Raw genomic sequence first — 22796 nt, 5'->3', positions numbered from 1 at the left:
AATGGGTCATTCATAATAACTAATGGGCCATTCATAATAACTAATGGGCCATCCACTCATAATAACTAATGCGCCATCCACTCATAATACCTAATGGGCAATTCATAATAACCAATGGGCAATTCATAATAACTAATGGGCAATTCATAATAACCAATGGGCAATTCATAATAACTAATGGGCAATTCATAATAACTAATGGGCAATTCATAATAACTAATGGGCAATTCATAATAACTAATGGGCCATCCACTCATAATACCTAATGGGCAATTCATAATAACTAATGGGCCATTCATAATACCTAATGGGTCATTCATAATAACTAATGGGCCATTCATAATACCTAATGGGCCATCCATAATAACTAATGGGCCATTCATAATAACTAAATGGGTCATTCATAATAACTAAAAATGGGTCATTCATAAATTGTCCTTACTTGTCATCTGTAGTTTTCTTCAGAGCACCTCCTCTCAGATTGCACAGACAACACTCCTGGGGAAGAGAGAGAGAAAGAGATTCCATCCATCCATCATTTCAATCATGAATACATGTTCATAGACTTATCAAATCAACAACATTTATTTTTATTTTTATTTCACCTTTATTTAACCAGGTAGGCAAATTGAGAACACGTTCTCATTTACAATTGCGACCTGGCCAAGATAAAGCAAAGCAGTTCGACACATACAACAACACATAGTTACACATGGAGTAAAACAAACATACAGTCAATAATACAGTGAAAATAAGTCTATATACAATATGAGCAAGTGAGGTGAGATAAGGGAGGTGAAGGCAAACAAAATATATATATAAATAAATAAAAAATATAAACATCTATTAAAGTGATGTCATACAGAAGATAGAAATCTGATTGGCTACTTACAGCCGTCAAGGATTCATCCGCACAGCGATCACACGACCAGTCCTCACTGACAGCATCAGCGGCAACGCCATAGCAACCTAGCGGTGACGATACAGGAAGGAGCATAAAAACACAGGACGCAACCACACAATATCCCATCACAACAGAGCCCATCTCCTCTAACACAGTCTACACGGGGAAGACCACATGGTCAGTCAGAGGACATAGTAACAGCTAAAAAGAGAACGTCCACTACAATACAGACTGCCAGAAAGAGAACGTTTCATATTCACTACAATACAGACTGCCAGAAAGAGAACGTTCCATATCCACTTCAATACAGACTGCCCGAAAGAGAACGTTCCATATCCACTTCAATACAGACTGCCAGAAAGAGAACGTTCCATATCCACTTCAATACAGACTGCCAGAAGAGAACGTTCCATATCCACTTCAATACAGACTGCCAGAAAGAGAACGTTCCATCTCCACTATAATACAGACTGCCAGAAGAGAACGTTCCATATCCACTACAATACAGACTGCTAAAAAGAGAACGTTCCATATCCACTATAATACAGACTGCCAGAAAGAGAACGTTCCATATCCACTACAATACAGACTGCCAGAAAGAGAACGTTCCATCTCCACTATAATACAGACTGCCAGAAGAGAACGTTCCATATCCACTACAATACAGACTGCTAAAAAGAGAACGTTCCATATCCACTACAATACAGACTGCTAAAAAGAGAACGTTCCGTATCCACTACTATACAGACTGCCAGAAAGAGAACGTTCCATATCCACTACAATACAGACTGCCAGAAGAGAACGTTCCATATCCACTACAATACAGACTGCCAGAAGAGAACGTTCCATATCCACTACAATACAGACTGCTAAAAAGAGAACGTTCCATATCCACTACAATACAGACTGCTAAAAAGAGAACGTTCCTTATCCACTATAATACAGACTGCCAGAAGAGAACGTTCCATATCCACTACAATACAGACTGCCAGAAAGAGAACGTTCCATATCCACTACAATACAGACTGCCAGAAAGAGAACGTTCCATATCCACTACAATACAGACTGACAGAAAGAGAATGTTCCATCCACTACAATACAGACTGCCTGAAAGAGAACGTTCCATATCCACTATAATACAGACTGCCAGAAAGAGAACGTTCCATATCCACTATAATACAGACTGCTAAAAAGAGAACGTTCCATAGCCACTACAATACAGACTGCCAGAAAGAGAACGTTCCATCTCCACTATAATACAGACTGCCAGAAAGAGAACGTTCCATATCCACTACAATACAGACTGCCAAAAAGAGAACGTTCCATATCCACTACAATACAGACTGCCAGAAAGAGAACGTTCCATATCCACTACAATACAGACTGCCAGAAAGAGAACGTTCCATATCCACTATAATACAGACTGCCAGAAAGAGAACGTTCCATATCCACTACAATACAGACTGCCAGAAAGAGAACGTTCCATATCCACTACAATACAGACTTGCAGAAAGAGAACGTTCCATATTCACTACAATACAGACTGCCAGAAAGAGAATGTTCCATCCACTATAATACAGACTGCCAGAAAGAGAACGTTCCATATCCACTACAATACAGACTGCCAGAAAGAGAACGTTCCATATCCACTACAATACAGACTGCCAGAAAGAGAACGTTCCATATCCACTACAATACAGACTGCCAGAAAGAGAATGTTCCATCCACTATAATACAGACTGCCAGAAAGAGAACGTTCCATATCCACTACAATACAGACTGCCAGAAAGAGAACGTCCTGTATTCACTACAATACAGACTGCCAGAAAGAGAACGTTCCATATCCACTATAATACAGACTAACAGAAAGAGAACGTTCCATATCCACTATAATACAGACTAACAGAAAGAGAACGTTCCATATCCACTATAATACAGACTAACAGAAAGAGAACGTTCCATATCCACTATAATACAGACTGCCAGAAAGAGAACGTTCCATATCCACTACAATACAGACTGCCAGAAAGAGAACGTTCCATATCCACTATAATACAGACTAACAGAAAGAGAACGTTCCATATCCACTATAATACAGACTAACAGAAAGAGAACGTTCCATATCCACTATAATACAGACTGGCAGAAAGAGAACGTCCTGTATTCACTACAATACAGACTGCCAGAAAGAGAACGTTCCATATCCACTACAATACAGACTGCCAGAAAGAGAACGTCCTGTATTCACTACAATACAGACTGCCAGAAAGAGAACGTTCCATATCCACTATAATACAGACTAACAGAAAGAGAACGTTCCATATCCACTATAATACAGACTAACAGAAAGAGAACGTTCCATATCCACTATAATACAGACTGGCAGAAAGAGAACGTCCTGTATTCACTATAATACAGACTGCCAGAAAGAGAACGTCCTGTATTCACTACAATACAGACTGGCAGAAAGAGAACGTTCCATATCCACTACAATACAGACTGGCAGAAAGACATTGAAACCAGTCTCTAAAACAACAAGCATTCCTGAATGAAACCACTGCCTGGGTAGAAACAAGTCAAATCCCAGTCACACACTGAGAGAAACCAAACGCATAGTTAGAGAAACCACACGCTCCATTACTACTGTAGTTCCCAGTCACACACTGAGAGAAACCACACGCATAGTTAGAGAAACCACACGTTCCATTACTACTGTAGTTCCCAGTCACACACTGAGAGAAACCACACGCATAGTTAGAGAAACCACACGCATAGTTAGAGAAACCACACGTTCCATTACTACTGTAGTTCCCAGTCATGCTGACAGAGTGGTCGATAGCATGCAGAGAAGGTGTGTGTGTGTATATAGAGATATCTACAGTAATGACAGGATTGCATTAGCATGACGCGATGGATCAGCATCACTCACTAACTGGCTATGCTAACCAGTCTGTGGCATAGATGGTACGGAGACAGGACACGAAAGAGTGTGTCTGTCTGTCTGTGCGTCTGTCTGGGTGCGTGTCTGTTCCCCAAATCATCGAACCAAAACAGACATTTGAACCTTTTGAAAGGAGTCTGACTAACAGACACACCATATTTTCCTGTCTCTGTGGTATTGGCAGGAAACGTTGTACTGTGTGTGTGTGTGAGAGAGCGAGCGAGAGAGAGTAAGAGAGAGAGCGAGAGAGAGTAAGAGAGAGAGCGAGTGAGTGAGCGAGCGAGCGAGCGAGCGAGCGAGAGAGCGAGCGAGAGAGCGAGCGAGAGAGCGAGCGAGAGAGCGAGCGAGAGAGCGAGCGAGAGAGCGAGCGAGAGAGCGAGCGAGAGAGCGAGAGAGCGAGAGAGCGAGTGAGCGAGCGAGTGAGCGAGCGAGTGAGTGAGAGAGCGAGTGAGCGAGAGAGAGAGAGAGAGAGAGAGAGAGAGAGAGCGAGAGAGCGAGTGTGAGTGAGAGAGAGACGCAAGCTTTGTACTCAGTGAACTTTTTCTACCAGAGATCGGAACATGGAGCACGTACGCACACACACACACACACACACACACACACACACACACACACACACACACACACACACACACACACACACACACACACACACACACACACACACACACACACACACACACACACACACACACACACACACACACACCCTTCCCTCCACCCCATTCTCTCCCTACTCACTAGCATGAACCTGTAGGCAGCATCCCTGACAGGTGAGCAGGGGACTGGTGCCGTCCTCCTGCAGCAGGGCGTTGGTGGGGGTCGGGGGACACGTCTGCTCCCTGTAGCTGAAACAGATCTCTGGTAGCAGGGGCTTGCTCCTCCTCAGACCCCCTGGTCCTCCTCGAATCCTGGAGGTAGTGGGAGACGGCGGAGAGGACGACGGGAGAGGAGAGGAGGGGACAGGCTTGAGGCGGTCAGCTCTGTCCTCAGGCTGGGGGGGGTGGGGGGAGACAGATTAGAAGGAGAGTTTGAGATAGTAATATGGCTCTGTGCTATAGTGTTGATGACAGCTGCCTGGTTGTCCATGGTTGTAGGAGGAGACTAAATCAAAACGGTTAAGGAAACTAGTCACCTCCTACAGTGTGCCTGTCTCTGTCTCTGTCTCTGTCTCTGTCTCTGTCTCTGTCTCTGTCTCTGTCTCTGTGTGTGTGTCTGTCTCTGTCTCTGTCTCTGTCTCTGTCTCTGTCTCTGTCTCTGTCTCTGTCTCTGTGTGTGTGTGTCTGTCTCTGTGTGTGTGTGTGTGTGTGTGTGTGTGTGTGTCTGTCTCTGTCTCTGTCTCTGCGTGTGTGTCTGTCTCTGTGTGTGTGTGTGTGTGTGTGTCTGTCTCTGTGTGTGTGTGTGTGTGTGTCTGTCTCTGTCTCTGTGTGTGTGTCTGTCTCTGTGTGTGTGTGTGTGTGTGTCTCTCTGTGTGTGTGTGTGTGTGTCTGTGTGTGTCTCTCTGTGTGTGTGTGTGTGTGTGTGTGTGTGTCTCTCTGTGTGTGTGTGTGTGTGTGTGTGTGTCTCTCTGTGTGTGTGTGTGTGTGTGTGTGTGTGTCTCTCTGTGTGTGTGTGTGTGTGTGTGTGTGTGTCTCTCTGTGTGTGTGTGTGTGTGTGTGTGTGTGTGTGTCTGTGTGTGTGTGTGTGTGTGTGTGTGTGTGTCTCTCTGTGTGTGTGTGTGTGTGTGTGTGTGTGTGTCTCTCTGTGTGTGTGTGTGTGTGTGTGTGTGTGTCTCTCTCTGTGTGTGTGTGTGTGTGTGTGTGTGTCTCTCTCTGTGTGTGTGTGTGTGTGTGTGTGTGTCTCTCTCTGTGTGTGTGTGTGTGTGTGTGTCTCTCTCTGTGTGTGTGTGTGTGTGTGTGTCTCTCTCTGTGTGTGTGTGTGTGTGTGTGTCTCTCTCTCTGTGTGTGTGTGTGTGTCTCTCTCTCTGTGTGTGTGTGTGTGTGTGTGTGTGTGTGTGTGTGTGTGTGTGTGTGTGTGTTGTGTGTTGTGTGTTGTGTGTGTGTGTGTGTACCTGGTAGTAGGGCATGAACAGTGTGTGTGTGTGTGTCTATGTGTGTGTGTGTGTGTGTGTGTGTGTGTGTGTGTGTGTGTGTGTGTGTGTGTGTGTGTGTGTGTGTGTACCTGGTAGTAGGGCATGAACAATGTGCAGACAGCGCAGTGCGGCAACATCTTGGCTGCGTTTGCGTTGTACTCTCTCTCCGCCGTGAAGTAACACTTCCTGGTCTGCCACAGGAAGAGGAGGGGCTTAGCCCATGGCTCAGCCTCCTGCTCCTCCATCAAAGACGCCTCAGGGGGTTCTGGGTAAAGAATAAAACAGGACTGTGACGGAGTTAAATAAACTTGACTGTTGAACCAACAGAGCAATAGGAGACTTCATGATGATGCTTTTAGTAACAGTTCACAGTAGGGAGTCATTTAGTGAGTCATTTAGCAGACTCTCTTATCCAGAGAGACTTACAGTAGAGAGTCATTTAGCAGACTCTCTTGTCCAGAGAGACTTACAGTAGGGAGTCATTTAGCAGACTCTTATCCAGAGAGACTTACAGTAGTGAGTCATTTAGCATACTCTTATCCAGAGAGACTTACAGTAGAGAGTCATTTAGCAGACTCTCTTATCCAGAGACTTACAGTAGTGAGTCATTTAGTAGACTCTTATCCAGAGAGACTTACACGAGCAATTAGGGTCAAGTGCCTTGCTCAAGGACAGATTTTTCACCAAGTCGGCTGGGGGATTCAAACCAGCGACCTTTCGGTTACTGGCCCAACGCTCATAACCGCTTGGCTACGTGCCATTACCCAAAACAGCCATCAGTGTATTTTGGGGTTGTCATTTTGGGTCATTTGTTGTAGCTGTTTTGAGTAGGCTTTTTTTTGTATCCCTTTATTTCATGGTCTCCAATTGGTAGTTACAGTCTTGTCCCATCTGTCCCATCGCTGCAACTCCCATACTGACCCAGGAGAGGCAAAGGACATCCCTGCCGGCCAAACCCTCCCCTAACCCGGACGATGCTGGACCCCATGGGTCTCCCGGTCGCGGCCGGCTGCGACAGAGCCTGGACTGGAACCAGCATCTCTAGTGGCACAGCTTAGACCACTGAGACAGAGCCTGGACTGGAACCAGGATCTCTAGTGGCACAGCTAGTACTGCAGGGCCTTAGACCACTGAGACAGAGCCTGGACTGGAACCAGGATCTCTAGTGGCACAGCTAGTACTGCAGGGCCTTAGACCACTGAGACAGAGCCTGGACTGGAACCAGGATCTCTAGTGGCACAGCTAGCACTGAGACAGAGCCTGGACTGGAACCAGGATCTCTAGTGGCACAGCTAGCACTGAGACAGAGCCTGGACTGGAACCAGGATCTCTAGTGGCACAGCTAGCACTGAGACAGAGCCTGGACTGGAACCAGCATCTCTAGTGGAACAGCTAGCACTGAGACAGAGCCTGGACTGGAACCAGCATCTCTAGTGGCACAGCTAGCACTGCGACAGAGCCTGGACTGGAACCAGGATCTCTAGTGGCACAGCTAGTACTGCGATGCAGGGCCTTAGACCACTGAGACAGAGCCTGGACTGGAACCAGGATCTCTAGTGGAACAGCTAGTACTGCGACAGAGCCTGGACTGGAACCAGGATCTCTAGTGGAACAGCTAGTACTGCAGGGCCTTAGACCACTGAGACAGAGCCTGGACTGGAACCAGCATCTCTAGTGGCACAGCTAGTACTGAGACAGAGCCTGGACTGGAACCAGGATCTCTAGTGGCACAGCTAGTACTGAGACAGAGCCTGGACTGGAACCAGGATCTCTAGTGGCACAGCTTAGACCACTGCGACAGAGCCTGGACTGGAACCAGCATCTCTAGTGGCACAGCTAGTACTGAGACAGAGCCTGGACTGGAACCAGCATCTCTAGTGGCACAGCTAGTACTGAGACAGAGCCTGGACTGGAACCAGCATCTCTAGTGGCACAGCTAGTACTGAGACAGAGCCTGGACTGGAACCAGCATCTCTAGTGGCACAGCTAGTACTGCAGGGCCTTAGACCACTGAGACAGAGCCTGGACTGGAACCAGCATCTCTAGTGGCACAGCTAGTACTGAGACAGAGCCTGGACTGGAACCAGGATCTCTAGTGGCACAGCTTAGACCACTGCGACAGAGCCTGGACTGGAACCAGCATCTCTAGTGGCACAGCTTAGACCACTGCGACAGAGCCTGGACTGGAACCAGCATCTCTAGTGGCACAGCTAGTACTGAGACAGAGCCTGGACTGGAACCAGGATCTCTAGTGGCACAGCTTAGACCACTGCGACAGAGCCTGGACTGGAACCAGCATCTCTAGTGGCACAGCTTAGACCACTGAGACAGAGCCTGGACTGGAACCAGCATCTCTAGTGGCACAGCTAGTACTGAGACAGAGCCTGGACTGGAACCAGCATCTCTAGTGGCACAGCTAGTACTGAGACAGAGCCTGGACTGGAACCAGCATCTCTAGTGGCACAGCTAGTACTGAGACAGAGCCTGGACTGGAACCAGCATCTCTAGTGGCACAGCTAGTACTGAGACAGAGCCTGGACTGGAACCAGCATCTCTAGTGGCACAGCTAGTACTGAGACAGAGCCTGGACTGGAACCAGCATCTCTAGTGGCACAGCTAGTACTGAGACAGAGCCTGGACTGGAACCAGCATCTCTAGTGGCACAGCTAGTACTGAGACAGAGCCTGGACTGGAACCAGCATCTCTAGTGGCACAGCTAGTACTGAGACAGAGCCTGGACTGGAACCAGGATCTCTAGTGGCACTGCTAGCACTGCAGGGCCTTAGACCACTGCGCCACTGGGTAGTCATTCTAGATCGTTTGGGGTAGCTGTTTTGGGGTAGTCATTCTAGATCGTTTGGGGTAGCCGTTTTGGGGTAGTCATTCTAGATCGTTTGGGGTAGCTGTTTTGGGGTAGTCATTCTAGATCATTTGGGGTAGCTGTTTTGGGGTAGTCATTCTAGATCGTTTGGGGTAGCTGTTTTGGGGTAGTCATTCTAGATCATTTGGGGTAGCTGTTTTGGGGTAGTCATTCTAGATCGTTTGGGGTAGCTGTTTTGGGGTAGTCATTCTAGATCATTTGGGGTAGCTGTTTTGGGGTAGTCATTCTAGATCGTTTGGGGTAGCTGTTTTGGGGTAGTCATTCTAGATCATTTGGGGTAGCTGTTTTGGGGTAGTCATTCTAGATCGTTTGGGGTAGCTGTTTTGGGGTAGTCATTCTAGATCGTTTGGGGTAGCTGAAATTATTTCACAAAATGTTTTTTTGTTTTCTTTCATTCTTGTCCCCCATGATGTATGTAGTCACCGTGTGCAGTCACCGTGTGCAGTCACCGTGTGCAGTCACCGTGTGTAGTCACCGTGTGCAGTCACCGTGTGCAGTCACCGTGTGCAGTCACCGTGTGCAGTCACCGTGTGCAGTCACCGTGTGCAGTCACCGTGTGCAGTCACCGTGTGCAGTCACCGTGTGCAGTCACCGTGTGTAGTCACCGTGTGTAGTCACCGTGTGTAGTCACTGTGTGTAGTCACGTTTGTATGGAACTTCAGATCGTCTTTGAAAATAATAATGTGTGTTTAACCAACTCGCCTGGTTAATTATAAAATATTAACATTGTCAATGGACTAACAGTGAATGTTTGGTTTGTTTGTTTCGGGGGGGATGGCTTAATATTGTAATCTTGATTTATATATGATGCTTACTCTATATAATAATCTATTTCAAGAACTGTATATATGTCCAATAAAAATATTTATATATAAAAATAAAAAAAACATTGTCAATGTACAGTTAATGAATGGACATATAAACGTCAGTTGTTCTTAAAGGGTGTGAGTCTTTTATAAAGGAAGTAAAACATTAGTTTGAAGTTGCTTCTATGCCGGTAACAATGTTACAGAATGTGGCTATCGTTCTAAGGCTGAACTCATCGGTAAACCCACCACTTTCCCTGTGTGTGTGTGTGTGTGTGTACGTTGGTGTATGTGTGTGTGTGTGTGTGTACGTTGGTGTATGTGTGTGTGTGTGTGTGTGTGTGTGTGTACGTTGGTGTATGTGTGTGTGTGTGTGCGTACGTTGGTGTATGTGTGTGTGTGTGTGTGTGTGTGTGTGTGTGTGTACGTTGGTGTATGTGTGTGTGTGTGTGTGTGCCTACCGTCGTCGCTGACAGCCTGTTTGACAGTGGAGGGCACGGCCCGGGCGGTGGGCTTCCTCAGAGGGCGACGCCAGCTCTTACTGGTTCTCTTCACCAGCGGAGCAGCAGGGTACTGGGAAAGACAAGGGGTCAAATGTCATTGGTGTGTGTCTGTGTGTATGGTGCAGCTGGATACTGGAAGAGAACAGGGGTCAGACTGAGGGTTCAAAGTTTAAAGGTGTCACCCCCAAATGAAACCCTATTCCATAGTGCACCAAATTGACCGGGGCCCATAGGGGAGTAAATTGGCCAATAGGGATATGTTGACCGGGGCCCCCAATAGGGATATGTTGACCGGGGCCCCCAATAGGGATATGTTGACCGGGGGCCCCAATAGGGATATGTTGACAGGGGCCCCCAATAGGGATATGTTGACCGGGGCCCCCAATAGGGATATGTTGACCGGGGGCCCCCAATAGGGATATGTTGACCGGGGGCCCCCAATAGGGATATGTTGACAGGGGCCCCCAATAGGGATATGTTGACCGGGGGCCCCAATAGGGATATGTTGACAGGGGCCCCCAATAGGGATATGTTGACCGGGGGCCCCAATAGGGATATGTTGACCGGGGCCCCCAATAGGGATATGTTGACCGGGGCCCCCAATAGGGATATGTTGACCAGGGCCCCAATAGGGATATGTTGACCGGGGGGGCCCCAATAGGGATATGTTGACGCACGTGTGTGTGTGTCTCTGTGTGTGTGTGCGTGTGTGTCTCTGTGTGTGTGTGTGTGTGGCCCTGGTCAAAAGTAACGCCCTATATAGGGAAGAGGGTGCCATTTGGTACAAAACTAAGGTCACTATGCAGCTAAATGTGGGAACTAATGTCATTGGTATACGTGAACATATCTGAAACGCATAATAAAAACCAGTCTTTGTTTATGTTATATATATATTATATATTTTTTAAACATGGTTTTGAAAAGACAATCAAAAGGATTGGAATAGGTATTTTCCAAAGCGTGTGTGTTATCGTATGTGTGTGTGTGTGTGTGCTATCGTATGTGTGTGTGTGTGTGTGTGTGTGTGTGTGTGTGTGTGTGTGTGTGTGTGTGTGTGTGTGTGTGTGTGTTATCTTATATGTGTGTGTGCTTTATCGTGTTTGTGTGTCTCAGCAGCCATACGCACAGTGCAAACCTCTCCAGGTTCCAGCCCCGAGTCGCCACACTCAAAGTCGCTCAAATCATTATCATAGTCTTCCTCCCCTTCTTCCTCCTCTTCTTCAGCCTCTCCTTCCGATGACTCACTACTACTCTCCCCCCTCGTGCTGCTCTGCCCCTCATCCTCCGAATCTCCCTCTTCCATATCTGACACCCCCTCCTCCTCCTCTCCTTCCCCCAGTCTCTCCTCCAAGGGCGATTCAGGAGGGTCAGGTTCTAGAGCCCCCTCGGCCTCCCTCTCCACCCCCAGTTCCCTGCACAGAGCCAGGGCTTCCGCTGCCTCCACCTCCCCTCTCTGGAGCTCAAAGTCTCCACAGAGGCCCAGGGGCTCCCCGACACCGGCCGACCCCAGAGAGGTGGACTCCAGCTGGGCCCAGGTGAGAGGCCCGTCCCCATGTCCCTCTGGGTCCTGGTCGTCCGTCTCAGTTTCGTGATCGAGGTCTGTGACCTCTTTGCACTGCGGCTCGGTCCACATGGTGTAGGGCAGTGCATCGTGAGTATAGTCGGCGGGGAGCTCCGGGTGGTGGAGGCTCTCGATGAGCACCGCAGGACTCTGGGAGTTGAGGTTCTTCCAGATACCGTCTGAGAAAGGTTTGGGCTCCAGGTAGAGGCTTTGGGAACTACAAACAGAGTCCATGTTTCGAGAAATACAAATGGAATCCACGTTTTGGGAACTACAAATGGATTCCACGTTTCGGGAACTACAAACGGCATCCATGTTTGAGTGTGGAGTTTGGTCGTTGTTGTTTTGGTGTTGTAATGTTGCTGAATTGTCATTTAATTCACTCAGCTCAGAAGAGTGGATCAACTTATCTTTAGAAGTCAAACTGGTGCTAGCTAGATATAAACCCTTAGTACTGGAGTCTCTAAATACATTGTCTCTTTGAGAGGATCCTTCTGAGTTGGAGTCCATGGATACTGCTGCGGTTGCCGTCGAGGACCTGTGTTTCTGTATTTGCTGCGTTGGCAGTAGTGTAACGTCACAGAGCATGTGGTTATTATTGCTAGCATGGGTCTCCGCGGAGGTTCGACTACAGTGGTTCTCGGTGGTCAGTACTGCCTCAGACAATGTTTGGATTGGTAGTGCTTCTAGATGGGAAGTGGCGGCGGCCATTTTGTGCAGAGAGGTGTCCATTTTGGGTTGAGCGTTGCTAGTTTCACTAGCCGCGTAAGCTGCTACCTGTAACTCCAGCTCTGGCCTATGGTGGTGGTCTTCAGTAGGACCAGAGTGCCGAGAGGGGGCCATTTTGTGATCAGAGGCGGCCATTTTGGGTTGAGCGTCGCTAGTTTCACTAGCCGCGTAAGCCGCTAACTGTAAATCCAGCTCTGGTCTATGGTGGTCTTCAGTAGAACCCAAGCACCAGTCGCTGTAAGGCGCTAACGGTCGAAAATCCTCTTCCTCCGACTTCTTCGACGCCAACTCTACCTCGCACACCTCGTCCGTTAACGTTTCTGTTCCTGACGAGAGGGTCGTGGGCGTCTCGCGTTGGAGCACGGGGGCGAGGACCGGGTGACCGTCCGGTAAATCCGCTAAGGTTAGAGCACCACCGTGTCGCCCGGTCGAGGAGGACGACGACGACGACAACCTCGGCCCTTTGATCTCGGCGTGACCTCCGCTGACGGCGAGGGTGAGGGAGGGCATCTCCTGGGTGAGAACGGGCGGCAGGGGCGGGCAGAACCTCGTCTCTCCAGACAGTTCTGGAGTGAGGAAGGGCATGTCGACCCCGTTGTTCAACTGGAGGAGAGGAGGGGAACAGTCTTGTAAACTACACCTCGGAAGGGAAGGGTGTTGTATGGGGACACAGTTGTGTGTAGTAGACATAGGAAGAGAGGAACACTTTTCAATAGGAGGGCAGTTTGGTTCACTACACCTGAACAAGTTAGCCGGACCAGAACTCGGGCTGGAAATAACACGTCCTCTGGGCCCGGAGTCAGTATTAGTGTAAATGTCATTATAAAGTGCTGGTGTTCTGCTTTCAGACTTGTGACTGCTGTGCGTCGTAGTAGTAGTAGTAGTAGTAGTGGTGTTAGTATTAACCGCAGTACCTTGACATGTATCCATTGTATACTCAGTGCTGGGGGCTAGGGTTGAGGTTAGGTTTAGAGACGACTTCTCTACGTAAGAAGAGCTTGATTGAAAAGCTCCAGGGCCACAGGCTGAGTCCGTACACCCCTGAGCCCCAGTCGGGTGCACCGTTCTGGGGCAAGGTAACCTGGTCCGTAAGGGGTCTGGAGAGGGGTGGACATCCATAGAGCAGTCGTCAGGGACCAGTCCCAGTGGAGTAGATTCTATACATACTGACTTAAACGGTCCTCCGGGGATTTCTCTTCTTTCTGATCGGGCAGGTGTAGGGGCAGCCTCGGACCTCTGATGGGGTCCTTTAATGACCTCTGGGAACTCTGACCCTGAGGGGTTCTGTGGGGGGTTAGTGGGATGCAGATGGGGTGAGGGGTGAGTCCCTACCCCTGTCCCTTGTTCTGTGGTGTCCACTGAGACAGGGGTCAGAGAGGGAGAGGGGCGAGAAGCGAAGTCGGAAGAGGGTGAGGGTGAGGGCGAGGGGAAAGACGAGGGGCGCAGAGGTTCAGGAGGACAGGGAAAGGCCAACCGGTCACTCTCCACTTCCATTCTGTTGACTTTCACCACACACATCTGCCGGCAAGGACCTGTGGAACAGACACACAACAGAAAATCCGCTCTCAGATCAAAAAATACCTTTGAGATGGTCAAAAAAACAAACATTTGAATGATAAAATATTAGTCTACATGGGCTCAAACCCAGAAGATAAAAGGCTTGTGTCCAATTGGATCTTTAACCCATAGAGTTAGGAATTACAATACTAGAATGGACACGAACCTGCTTATGATGGGTTAGACATAGAATTAGGAATTACAATACTAGAATGGACATGACCCTGCATATGATGGGTTAGCCATAGAATTAGGAATTACAATACTAGAATGGACATGACCCTGCATATGATGGGTTAGCCATAGAATTAGGAGTTACACAATACTAGAATGGACATGACCCTGCATATGATGGGTTAGACATAGAATTAGGAGTTACACAATACTAGAATGGACATGACCCTGCATATGATGGGTTAGACATAGAATTAGGAATTACAATACTAGAATGGACATGGACCTGCTTATAATGGGTTAGACATAGAATTAGGAATTACAATACTAGAATGGACATGAACCTTCTTATGATGGGTTAGACATAGAATTAGGAATTACAATACTAGAATGAACATGAACCTGCTTATGATGGGTTAGACATAGAATTAGGAATTACAATTCTAGAATGGACATGAACCTGCTTATGATGGGATAAGGGGCAGCCATGTTGGTCAGGGAGTTGGTCAACCATGCTTTGCCAGCGCTGTTTATAAAGACATGGTGTAAAATAACGAAGTTGAAGGATTTCGTCTGCACTATATATCTGTTAGCTAGCCAGACTGTTTAAGACGAATGGTTCCATTCATTTTTTTTGGACAATATTTTAGGTTGATAATAATTCTATTGCACAATTTGTGATATATCTCACACACTTTAGTTTTATTTTAAGTATCAGGATTATGCCTCTACTGCCAATCATTCCAATTAAACTGGTTTGGATTTCTCCCTGACCAATATGGCTGACATTTTCACCCCATTCTGGAACGTTGAGGGATTATGACATAGCCTCTCTAGTAATTGAATTGGATCTCTTACCATCAATCAATACATCATTCAGAATCACTCAACTCATCTCTTACCAGGGAGCCGGAATGTATTCTCAGTCTGATCCTCTCCTTCCTCCTCATCCTCCTCCTCCTCATCCTCCCCAGCCCTGCAGCCTCTCCGGACCTTGGGACCCAGGGTGCCTCCGAGGCCTCTCCTCCTACCCAGGACAGAGCACCCTTCCAAGGCTACAGGCTCCTCGCTGGTCCTCAGGCGCTTGGATCTGGTCCGTGGGTGTGGGAGACTGCTGTAAGGGGACCAAATTTAGTATCTCTTTGACGTTCCACTATATATTCAATGCATGTTCACACACACTTCCAAATTCCTCCTTCCACACCCCTCCCTCCATCCATCCCCATACCTGTTCACAGGAGTCTTGACCCGGCTGCGCTGTAGCCAGTTCTGTAGTTCTGGGGTGGTGGCGGGCGTGGCTCGGGTGTGATCCAGAGGACAGGAGTCTTTCCCCAGCTTCCATACAGCATAGCGGTCCGGTTGGAACCACTTCACAAAGGGATCCATACTGATCTTCACCATGTCTTTACTGCATGTACACTAGGGTGGAGGGGAGAAGGGAGTTAGCATACTGTTTAGTGTACATGACCCATACTACACCATGTCTTTACTGCATGTACACTAGGGTGGAGGGGAGAAGGGAGTTAGCATACTATTTAGTGTACATGACCCATACTACACCATGGCTTTACTGCATGCTAGGGTGGAGGGGAGAAGGGAGTTAGCATATTATTTAGTGTGGAACCTCTCCACAAAAGGAGACTAGAGAGGTAGGGAGGAAAGTTAGGAACCAGACTAGCATACTATTTAGTGTGGAACCTCTCCACAAAAGGGATCCATACAGATCTTCACCATGTCCCTACTACACTAGAGAGGGGTGAAAGGGGTTAGGAACCAGACTAGCATACTATTAAGTATGTGCAGGGGGAAGTAGAATCGCTAGCTTGTTAGCTGTGTGTGTGCAGGGGGAAGTAGAATCGCTAGCTTGTTAGCTGTGTGTGTGCAGGGGGAAGTAGAATCGCTAGCTTGTTAGCTGTGTGTGTGCAGGGGAAGTAGAATCGCTAGCTTGTTAGCTGTGTGTGTGTGCAGGGGGAAGTAGAATCGCTAGCTTGTTAGCTGTGTGTGTGCAGGGGAAGTAGAATCGCTAGCTTGTTAGCTGTGTGTGTGTGCAGGGGAAGTAGAATCGCTAGCTTGTTAGCTGTGTGTGTGTGCAGGGGGAAGTAGAATCGCTAGCTTGTTAGCTGTGTGTGTGTGCAGGGGGAAGTAGAATCGCTAGCTTGTTAGCTGTGTGTGTGTGCAGGGGGAAGTAGAATCGCTGGCTAGTTAGCTGTGTGTGCGCAGGGGGAAGTAGAATCGCTAGCTAGTTAGCTGTGTGTGTGCAGGGGGAAGTAGAATCGCTAGCTTGTTAGCTGTGTGTGCAGGGGGAAGTAGAATCGCTAGCTAGTTAGCTGTGTGTGTGCAGGGGGAGTAGAATCGCTAGCTTGTTAGCTGTGTGTGCTAGAAGCTTCCATTGTGAAAGTGACATCACCTGCCCTGAGACCCAGAAGTACTGCCCCCCCCCCCCCCCCCCCCCCCCCCCCCAGAGGTACTGACCATAGTTCTGGAGGGGTCCCTGGTTCCACGTGGAAATGCACAACAGAAACAGCTTACCTGAGTGGCCACCTTGCCGTAGTCGATCCATCGGACACTAGCGAAGTTGGTGGACTCGGCGCAGTTGAAGCCGTGGTTGAAGCCAGCGTGGTAACCATAGGGGAAGGTAATCATAAACTCGCCCGCCTCCTGGGTGATCTGGAGAGAGACGGGCGAGGAGGGAGTTATCGAGGAGAAAACCCACTGGCAAATTTCCTTTATCAATTTGTCCCATTGAGATCCCTTGACAGAAAAGATCATCTCCCACACTGCTCTTGTGTTTATCTAGTTAACGAAACAGCCTCACAACCTCTCAGCCTCTACCAGATATACACAACCTCTCACCCAATCAACCTCTACCAGATATACACAACCTCTCACCCAATCAGCCTCTACCAGATATACACAACCTCTCACCCAATCAACCTCTACCAGATATACACAACCTCTCACCCAATCAGCCTCTACCAGATATACACAGCCTCTCACCCAATCAGCCTCTACCAGATATACACAGCCTCTCACCCAATCAGCCTCTACCAGATATACACAACCTCTCACCCAATCAGCCTCTACCAGATATACACAACCTCTCACCCAATCAGCCTCTACCAGATATACACAGCCTCTCACCCAATCAGCCTCTACCAGATATACACAACCTCTCACCCAATCAGCCTCTACCAGATATACACAGCCTCTCTCCTAATGAAGACCAGGTCCAGACAGTATATCAGGATAGTTAATGTATCAGCCTCACAGCCTCTCTCCTAATGACGACCAGGTCCAGACGGCATCTCAGGATAGTTAACGTATCAGCCTCACAGCCTCTACCAGATATACACAGCCTCTCTCCTAATGAAGACCAGGTCCAGACAGTATCTCAGGATAGTTAATGTATCAGCCTCACAGCCTCACAGCCTCTACCAGATATACACAACCTCTCTCCTAATGAAGACCAGGTCCAGACAGTATCTCAGCAGTAAACTGTAAGACGATATACAACCAGTCAATACATAAACATTTTACATTTACATTTAAGTCATTTAGCAGACGCTCTTATCCAGAGCGACTTACAAATTGGAAGACAATCAACTAAAGTGAAGAACTGTTGTAATGTTGGTAAAGATGACTAGAAGGCAGGTTGGTGACAGTGTAGAAGTGTGTGTTCTAACACCATGTTGTAGCGACAGTTAAGATGAAAGGGTTTTTAAAAAAGTGACAGTTAAGATGAAAGGGTTTTTAAAAAAGTGACAGTTAAGATGAAAGTTTTTTTTTAAAGTGACAGTTAAGATGAACGGGTTTTTAAAAAAGTGACAGTTAAGATGAACGTTTTTTTTTTTAAGTGACAGTTAAGATGAAAGGGTTTTTAAAAAAAGTGACAGTTAAGATGAAAGGGTTTTTAAAAAAAGTGACAGTTAAGATGAAAGGGTTTTTAAAAAAAGTGACAGTTAAGATGAAAGGGTTTTTAAAAAAAGTGACAGTTAAGATGAAAGGGTTTTTAAAAAAAGTGACAGTTAAGATGAAAGGGTTTTTAAAAAAAGTGACAGTTAAGATGAAAGGGTTTTTAAAAAAAGTGACAGTTAAGATGAAAGGGTTTTTAAAAAAAGTGACAGTTAAGATGAAAGGGTTTTTAAAAAAAGTGACAGTTAAGATGAAAGGGTTTTTAAAAAAAGTGACAGTTAAGATGAAAGGGTTTTTAAAAAAAGTGACAGTTAAGATGAAAGGTTTTTTTTTTAAAGTGACAGTTAAGATGAAAGGGTTTTTAAAAAAGTGACAGTTAAGATGAAAGGGTTTTAAAAAAAGTGACAGTTAAGATGAAAGGGTTTTTAAAAAAGTGACAGTTAAGATGAAAGGGTTTTTAAAAAAGTGACAGTTAAGATGAAAGTTTTTTTTTAAAAGTGACAGTTAAGATGAAAGGGTTTTTAAAAAAGTGACAGTTAAGATGAAAGGGTTTTTAAAAAAGTGACAGTTAAGATGAAAGGTTTTTTAAAAAGTGACAGTTAAGATGAAAGGGTTTTTAAAAAAGTGACAGTTAAGATGAAAGGGTTTTTAAAAAAGTGACAGTTAAGATGAAAGGGTTTTTAAAAAAGTGACAGTTAAAGACAGTCAGTCTGTCCTACCTTGTCGAAGGGAATGCTGTACTTCTTCAGGATGGAAGGGGAGATCAGGGTCATCTTATGACGGAGAAACGCCTCACATCCTTTAAACCCGTTGGGGAAGAAACCTGGAACACACACACACACACACACACACACACACACACACACACACACACACACACACACACACACACACACACACACACACACACACACAACGTGGAGAGACTGTTAGATTGACAGAGTAAACACACTGCTATTGGGTACAATAATTTACGTATATCCTCCTAAAACCACATTTAGACAGGAAGCCCAATTATTGTCAAAAGACCAAAACTGGGCTGCCTGTCTAAACGCTGCCTAAGTGTTCTACTTTTACATAGTATTTCATCTTGTTAAACTTGACTAGAAATATTACCTGTAGCCAGTCTCTCCAGTCTCTTCCCATGTTCAGGGGGGATGGCATACCTGTAGACAGAGACAACGCGTCTAACGTTAATATACCTGTAGACAACGCGTCTAACGTTAATATACCTGTAGACAACGTGTCTAACGTTAATATACCTGTAGACAACACGTCTAACGTTAATATACCTGTAGACAACGCGCCTAACGTTAATACACCTGTAGACAACACGTCTAACGTTAATATACCTGTAGCCAACGCGTCTAACGTTAATACACCTGTAGACAACACGTCTAACGTTAATATACCTGTAGACAACATGTCTAACGTTAATATACCCGTAGACAACGCGTCTAACGTTAATATACCCGTAGACAACGCGTCTAACGTTAATATACCTGTAGACAACGCGTCTAACGTTAATATACCTGTAGACAGAGACAACGCGTCTAACGTTAATATACCCGTAGACAACGCGTCTAACGTTAATATACCCGTAGACAACGCGTCTAACGTTAATATACCCGTAGACAACGCGTCTGACGTTAATATACCCGTAGACAACGCGTCTGACGTTAATATACCTGTAGACAGAGACAACGCGTCTAACGTTAATATACCCGTAGACAACGCGTCTAACGTTAATATACCCGTAGACAACGCGTCTAACGTTAATATACCCGTAGACAACGCGTCTAACGTTAATATACCCGTAGACAACGCGTCTAACGTTAATATACCCGTAGACAACGCGTCTGACGTTAATATACCCGTAGACAACGCGTCTAACGTTAATATACCTGTAGACAACGCGTCTAACGTTAATATACCCGTAGACAACGCGTCTAACGTTAATATACCTGTAGACAGAGACAACGCGTCTAACGTTAATATACCTGCAGACAACGCGTCTAACGTTAATATACCCGTAGACAACGCGTCTAACGTTAATATACCTGTAGACAACGCGTCTAACGTTAATATACCCGTAGACAACGCGTCTAACGTTAATATACCTGTAGACAGAGACAACGCGTCTAACGTTAATATACCCGTAGACAACGCGTCTAACGTTAATATACCCGTAGACAACGCGTCTAACGTTAAAATACCTGTAGACAGAGACAACGCGTCTAACGTTAATATACCCGTAGACAACGCGTCTAACGTTAATATACCCGTAGACAACGCGTCTAACGTTAATATACCCGTAGACAACGCGTCTGACGTTAATATACCCGTAGACAACGCGTCTGACGTTAATATACCCGTAGACAACGCGTCTGACGTTAATATACCCGTAGACAACGCGTCTGACGTTAATATACCCGTAGACAACGCGTCTGACGTTAATATACCTGTAGACAACGCGTCTAACGTTAATATACCTGTAGACAGAGACAACGCGTCTAACGTTAATATACCTGTAGACAACGCGTCTAACGTTAATATACCTGTAGACAACGCGTCTAACGTTAATATACCCGTAGACAACGCGTCTGACGTTAATATACCCGTAGACAACGCGTCTGACGTTAATATACCCGTAGACAACGCGTCTGACGTTAATATACCCGTAGACAACGCGTCTGACGTTAATATACCCGTAGACAACGCGTCTGACGTTAATATACCCGTAGACAACGCGTCTGACGTTAATATACCTGTAGACAACGCGTCTAACGTTAATATACCTGTAGACAACGCGTCTAACGTTAATATACCCGTAGACAACACGTCTAACGTTAATACACCTGTAGACAACGCGTCTAACGTTAATATACCTGTAGACAACGCGTCTAACGTTAATATACCTGTAGACAACGCGTCTAACGTTAATATACCCGTAGACAACGCGTCTAACGTTAATATACCCGTAGACAACGCATCTAACGTTAATATACCTGTAGACAACGCGTCTAACGTTAATATACCTGTAGACAGAGACAACGCGTCTAACGTTAATATACCTGTAGACAACGCGTCTAACGTTAATATACCTGTAGACAACGCGTCTAACGTTAATATACCTGTAGACAACGCGTCTAACGTTAATACACCTGTAGACAACGTGTCTAACGTTAATATACCTGTAGACAACGCGTCTAACGTTAATATACCTGTAGACAACGCGTCTAACGTTAATACACCTGTAGACAACGCGTCTAACGTTAATATACCTGTAGACAACGCGTCTAACGTTAATATACCTGTAGACAGAGACAACGTGTCTAACGTTAATATACCTGTAGACAACGCGTCTAACGTTAATATACCTGTAGACAACGCGTCTAACGTTAATACACCTGTAGACAACGCGTCTAACGTTAATATACCTGTAGACAACGCGTCTAACGTTAATATACCTGTAGACAACGCGTCTAACGTTAATATACCCGTAGACAACGCGTCTAACGTTAATATACCTGTAGACAACGCGCCTAACGTTAATATACCCGTAGACAACGCGTCTAACGTTAATATACCTGCAGACAACGCATCTAACGTTAATATACCTGTAGACAACGCGTCTAACGTTAATATACCTGTAGACAACGCGTCTAACGTTAATATACCCGTAGACAGAGACAACGCGTCTAACGTTAATATACCTGTAGACAGAGACAACGTGTCTAACGTTAATATACCTGTAGACAACACGTCTGACGTTAATATACCTGTAGACAACGCGTCTAACGTTAATATACCCGTAGACAACACGTCTAACGTTAATATACCTGTAGACAACGCGTCTAACGTTAATATACCTGTAGACAACGCGTCTAACGTTAATATACCTGTAGACAACGCGTCTAACGTTAATATACCTGTAGACAACGCGTCTAACGTTAATATACCTGTAGACAACGCGTCTAACGTTAATATACCTGTAGACAACGCGTCTAACGTTAATATACCTGTAGACAACGCATCTAACGTTAATATACCTGTAGACAACGCGTCTAACGTTAATATACCTGTAGACAACGCGTCTAACGTTAATATACCCGTAGACAACGCGTCTAACGTTAATATACCTGTAGACAACGCGTCTAACGTTAATATACCTGTAGACAACGTGTCTAACGTTAATATACCTGTAGACAACGCATCTAACGTTAATATACCTGTAGACAACGCGTCTAACGTTAATATACCTGTAGACAACGCGTCTAACGTTAATATACCTGTAGACAACGTGTCTAACGTTAATATACCTGTAGACAACACGTCTAACGTTAATATACCTGTAGACAGAGACAACGCGTCTAACGTTAATATACCTGTAGACAACGCGTCTGACGTTAATATACCTGTAGACAACGTGTCTAACGTTAATATACCTGTAGACAACGCGTCTAACGTTAATATACCCGTAGACAACGCGTCTAACGTTAATATACCTGTAGACAACGCGTCTAACGTTAATATACCCGTAGACAACGCGTCTAACGTTAATACACCTGTAGACAACACGTCTAACGTTAATATACCTGTAGACAACGTGTCTAACGTTAATATACCTGTAGACAACACGTCTAACGTTAATATACCTGTAGACAACGTGTCTAACGTTAATATACCTGTAGACAGAGACAACGTGTCTAACGTTAATATACCCGTAGACAACGCGTCTAACGTTAATATACCTG

General features: G+C 46.1%; 1 protein-coding gene across 9 annotated transcripts in view; it reads right to left on the bottom strand.

The window, feature by feature from the left end:
* LOC129842582 (lysine-specific demethylase 4C-like) overlaps nt 1-22796 on the bottom strand; it is a 57400-nt gene that overhangs the window by 21468 nt on the left and 13136 nt on the right. For 6 of the 9 annotated variants that reach the window (XM_055911197.1, XM_055911193.1, XM_055911195.1 and 3 more), the window contains 11 exons: nt 19156-19205; nt 18759-18862; nt 16657-16794; nt 15356-15546; nt 15030-15241; nt 11233-13928; nt 10065-10176; nt 6006-6181; nt 4587-4839; nt 893-969; nt 443-498 (listed from right to left, as the gene is read on the bottom strand). In XM_055911197.1, coding sequence (XP_055767172.1) covers nt 443-498; nt 893-969; nt 4587-4839; nt 6006-6181; nt 10065-10176; nt 11233-13928; nt 15030-15241; nt 15356-15546; nt 16657-16794; nt 18759-18862; nt 19156-19205 — 4065 coding nt within the window. The remainder of the gene's footprint in view (nt 1-442; nt 499-892; nt 970-4586; nt 4840-6005; nt 6182-10064; nt 10177-11232; nt 13929-15029; nt 15242-15355; nt 15547-16656; nt 16795-18758; nt 18863-19155; nt 19206-22796) is intronic. The other 3 variants (XM_055911194.1, XM_055911201.1, XM_055911196.1) reach the window with 2 other exon arrangements.

Source organism: Salvelinus fontinalis, unplaced genomic scaffold, assembly GCF_029448725.1.
Source record: "Salvelinus fontinalis isolate EN_2023a unplaced genomic scaffold, ASM2944872v1 scaffold_0055, whole genome shotgun sequence".
NCBI lineage: Eukaryota > Metazoa > Chordata > Actinopteri > Salmoniformes > Salmonidae > Salvelinus > Salvelinus fontinalis.
The sequence above is the reverse complement of the archived record's forward strand: the minus strand, read 5'-3'. Positions and strand labels throughout refer to the sequence as shown.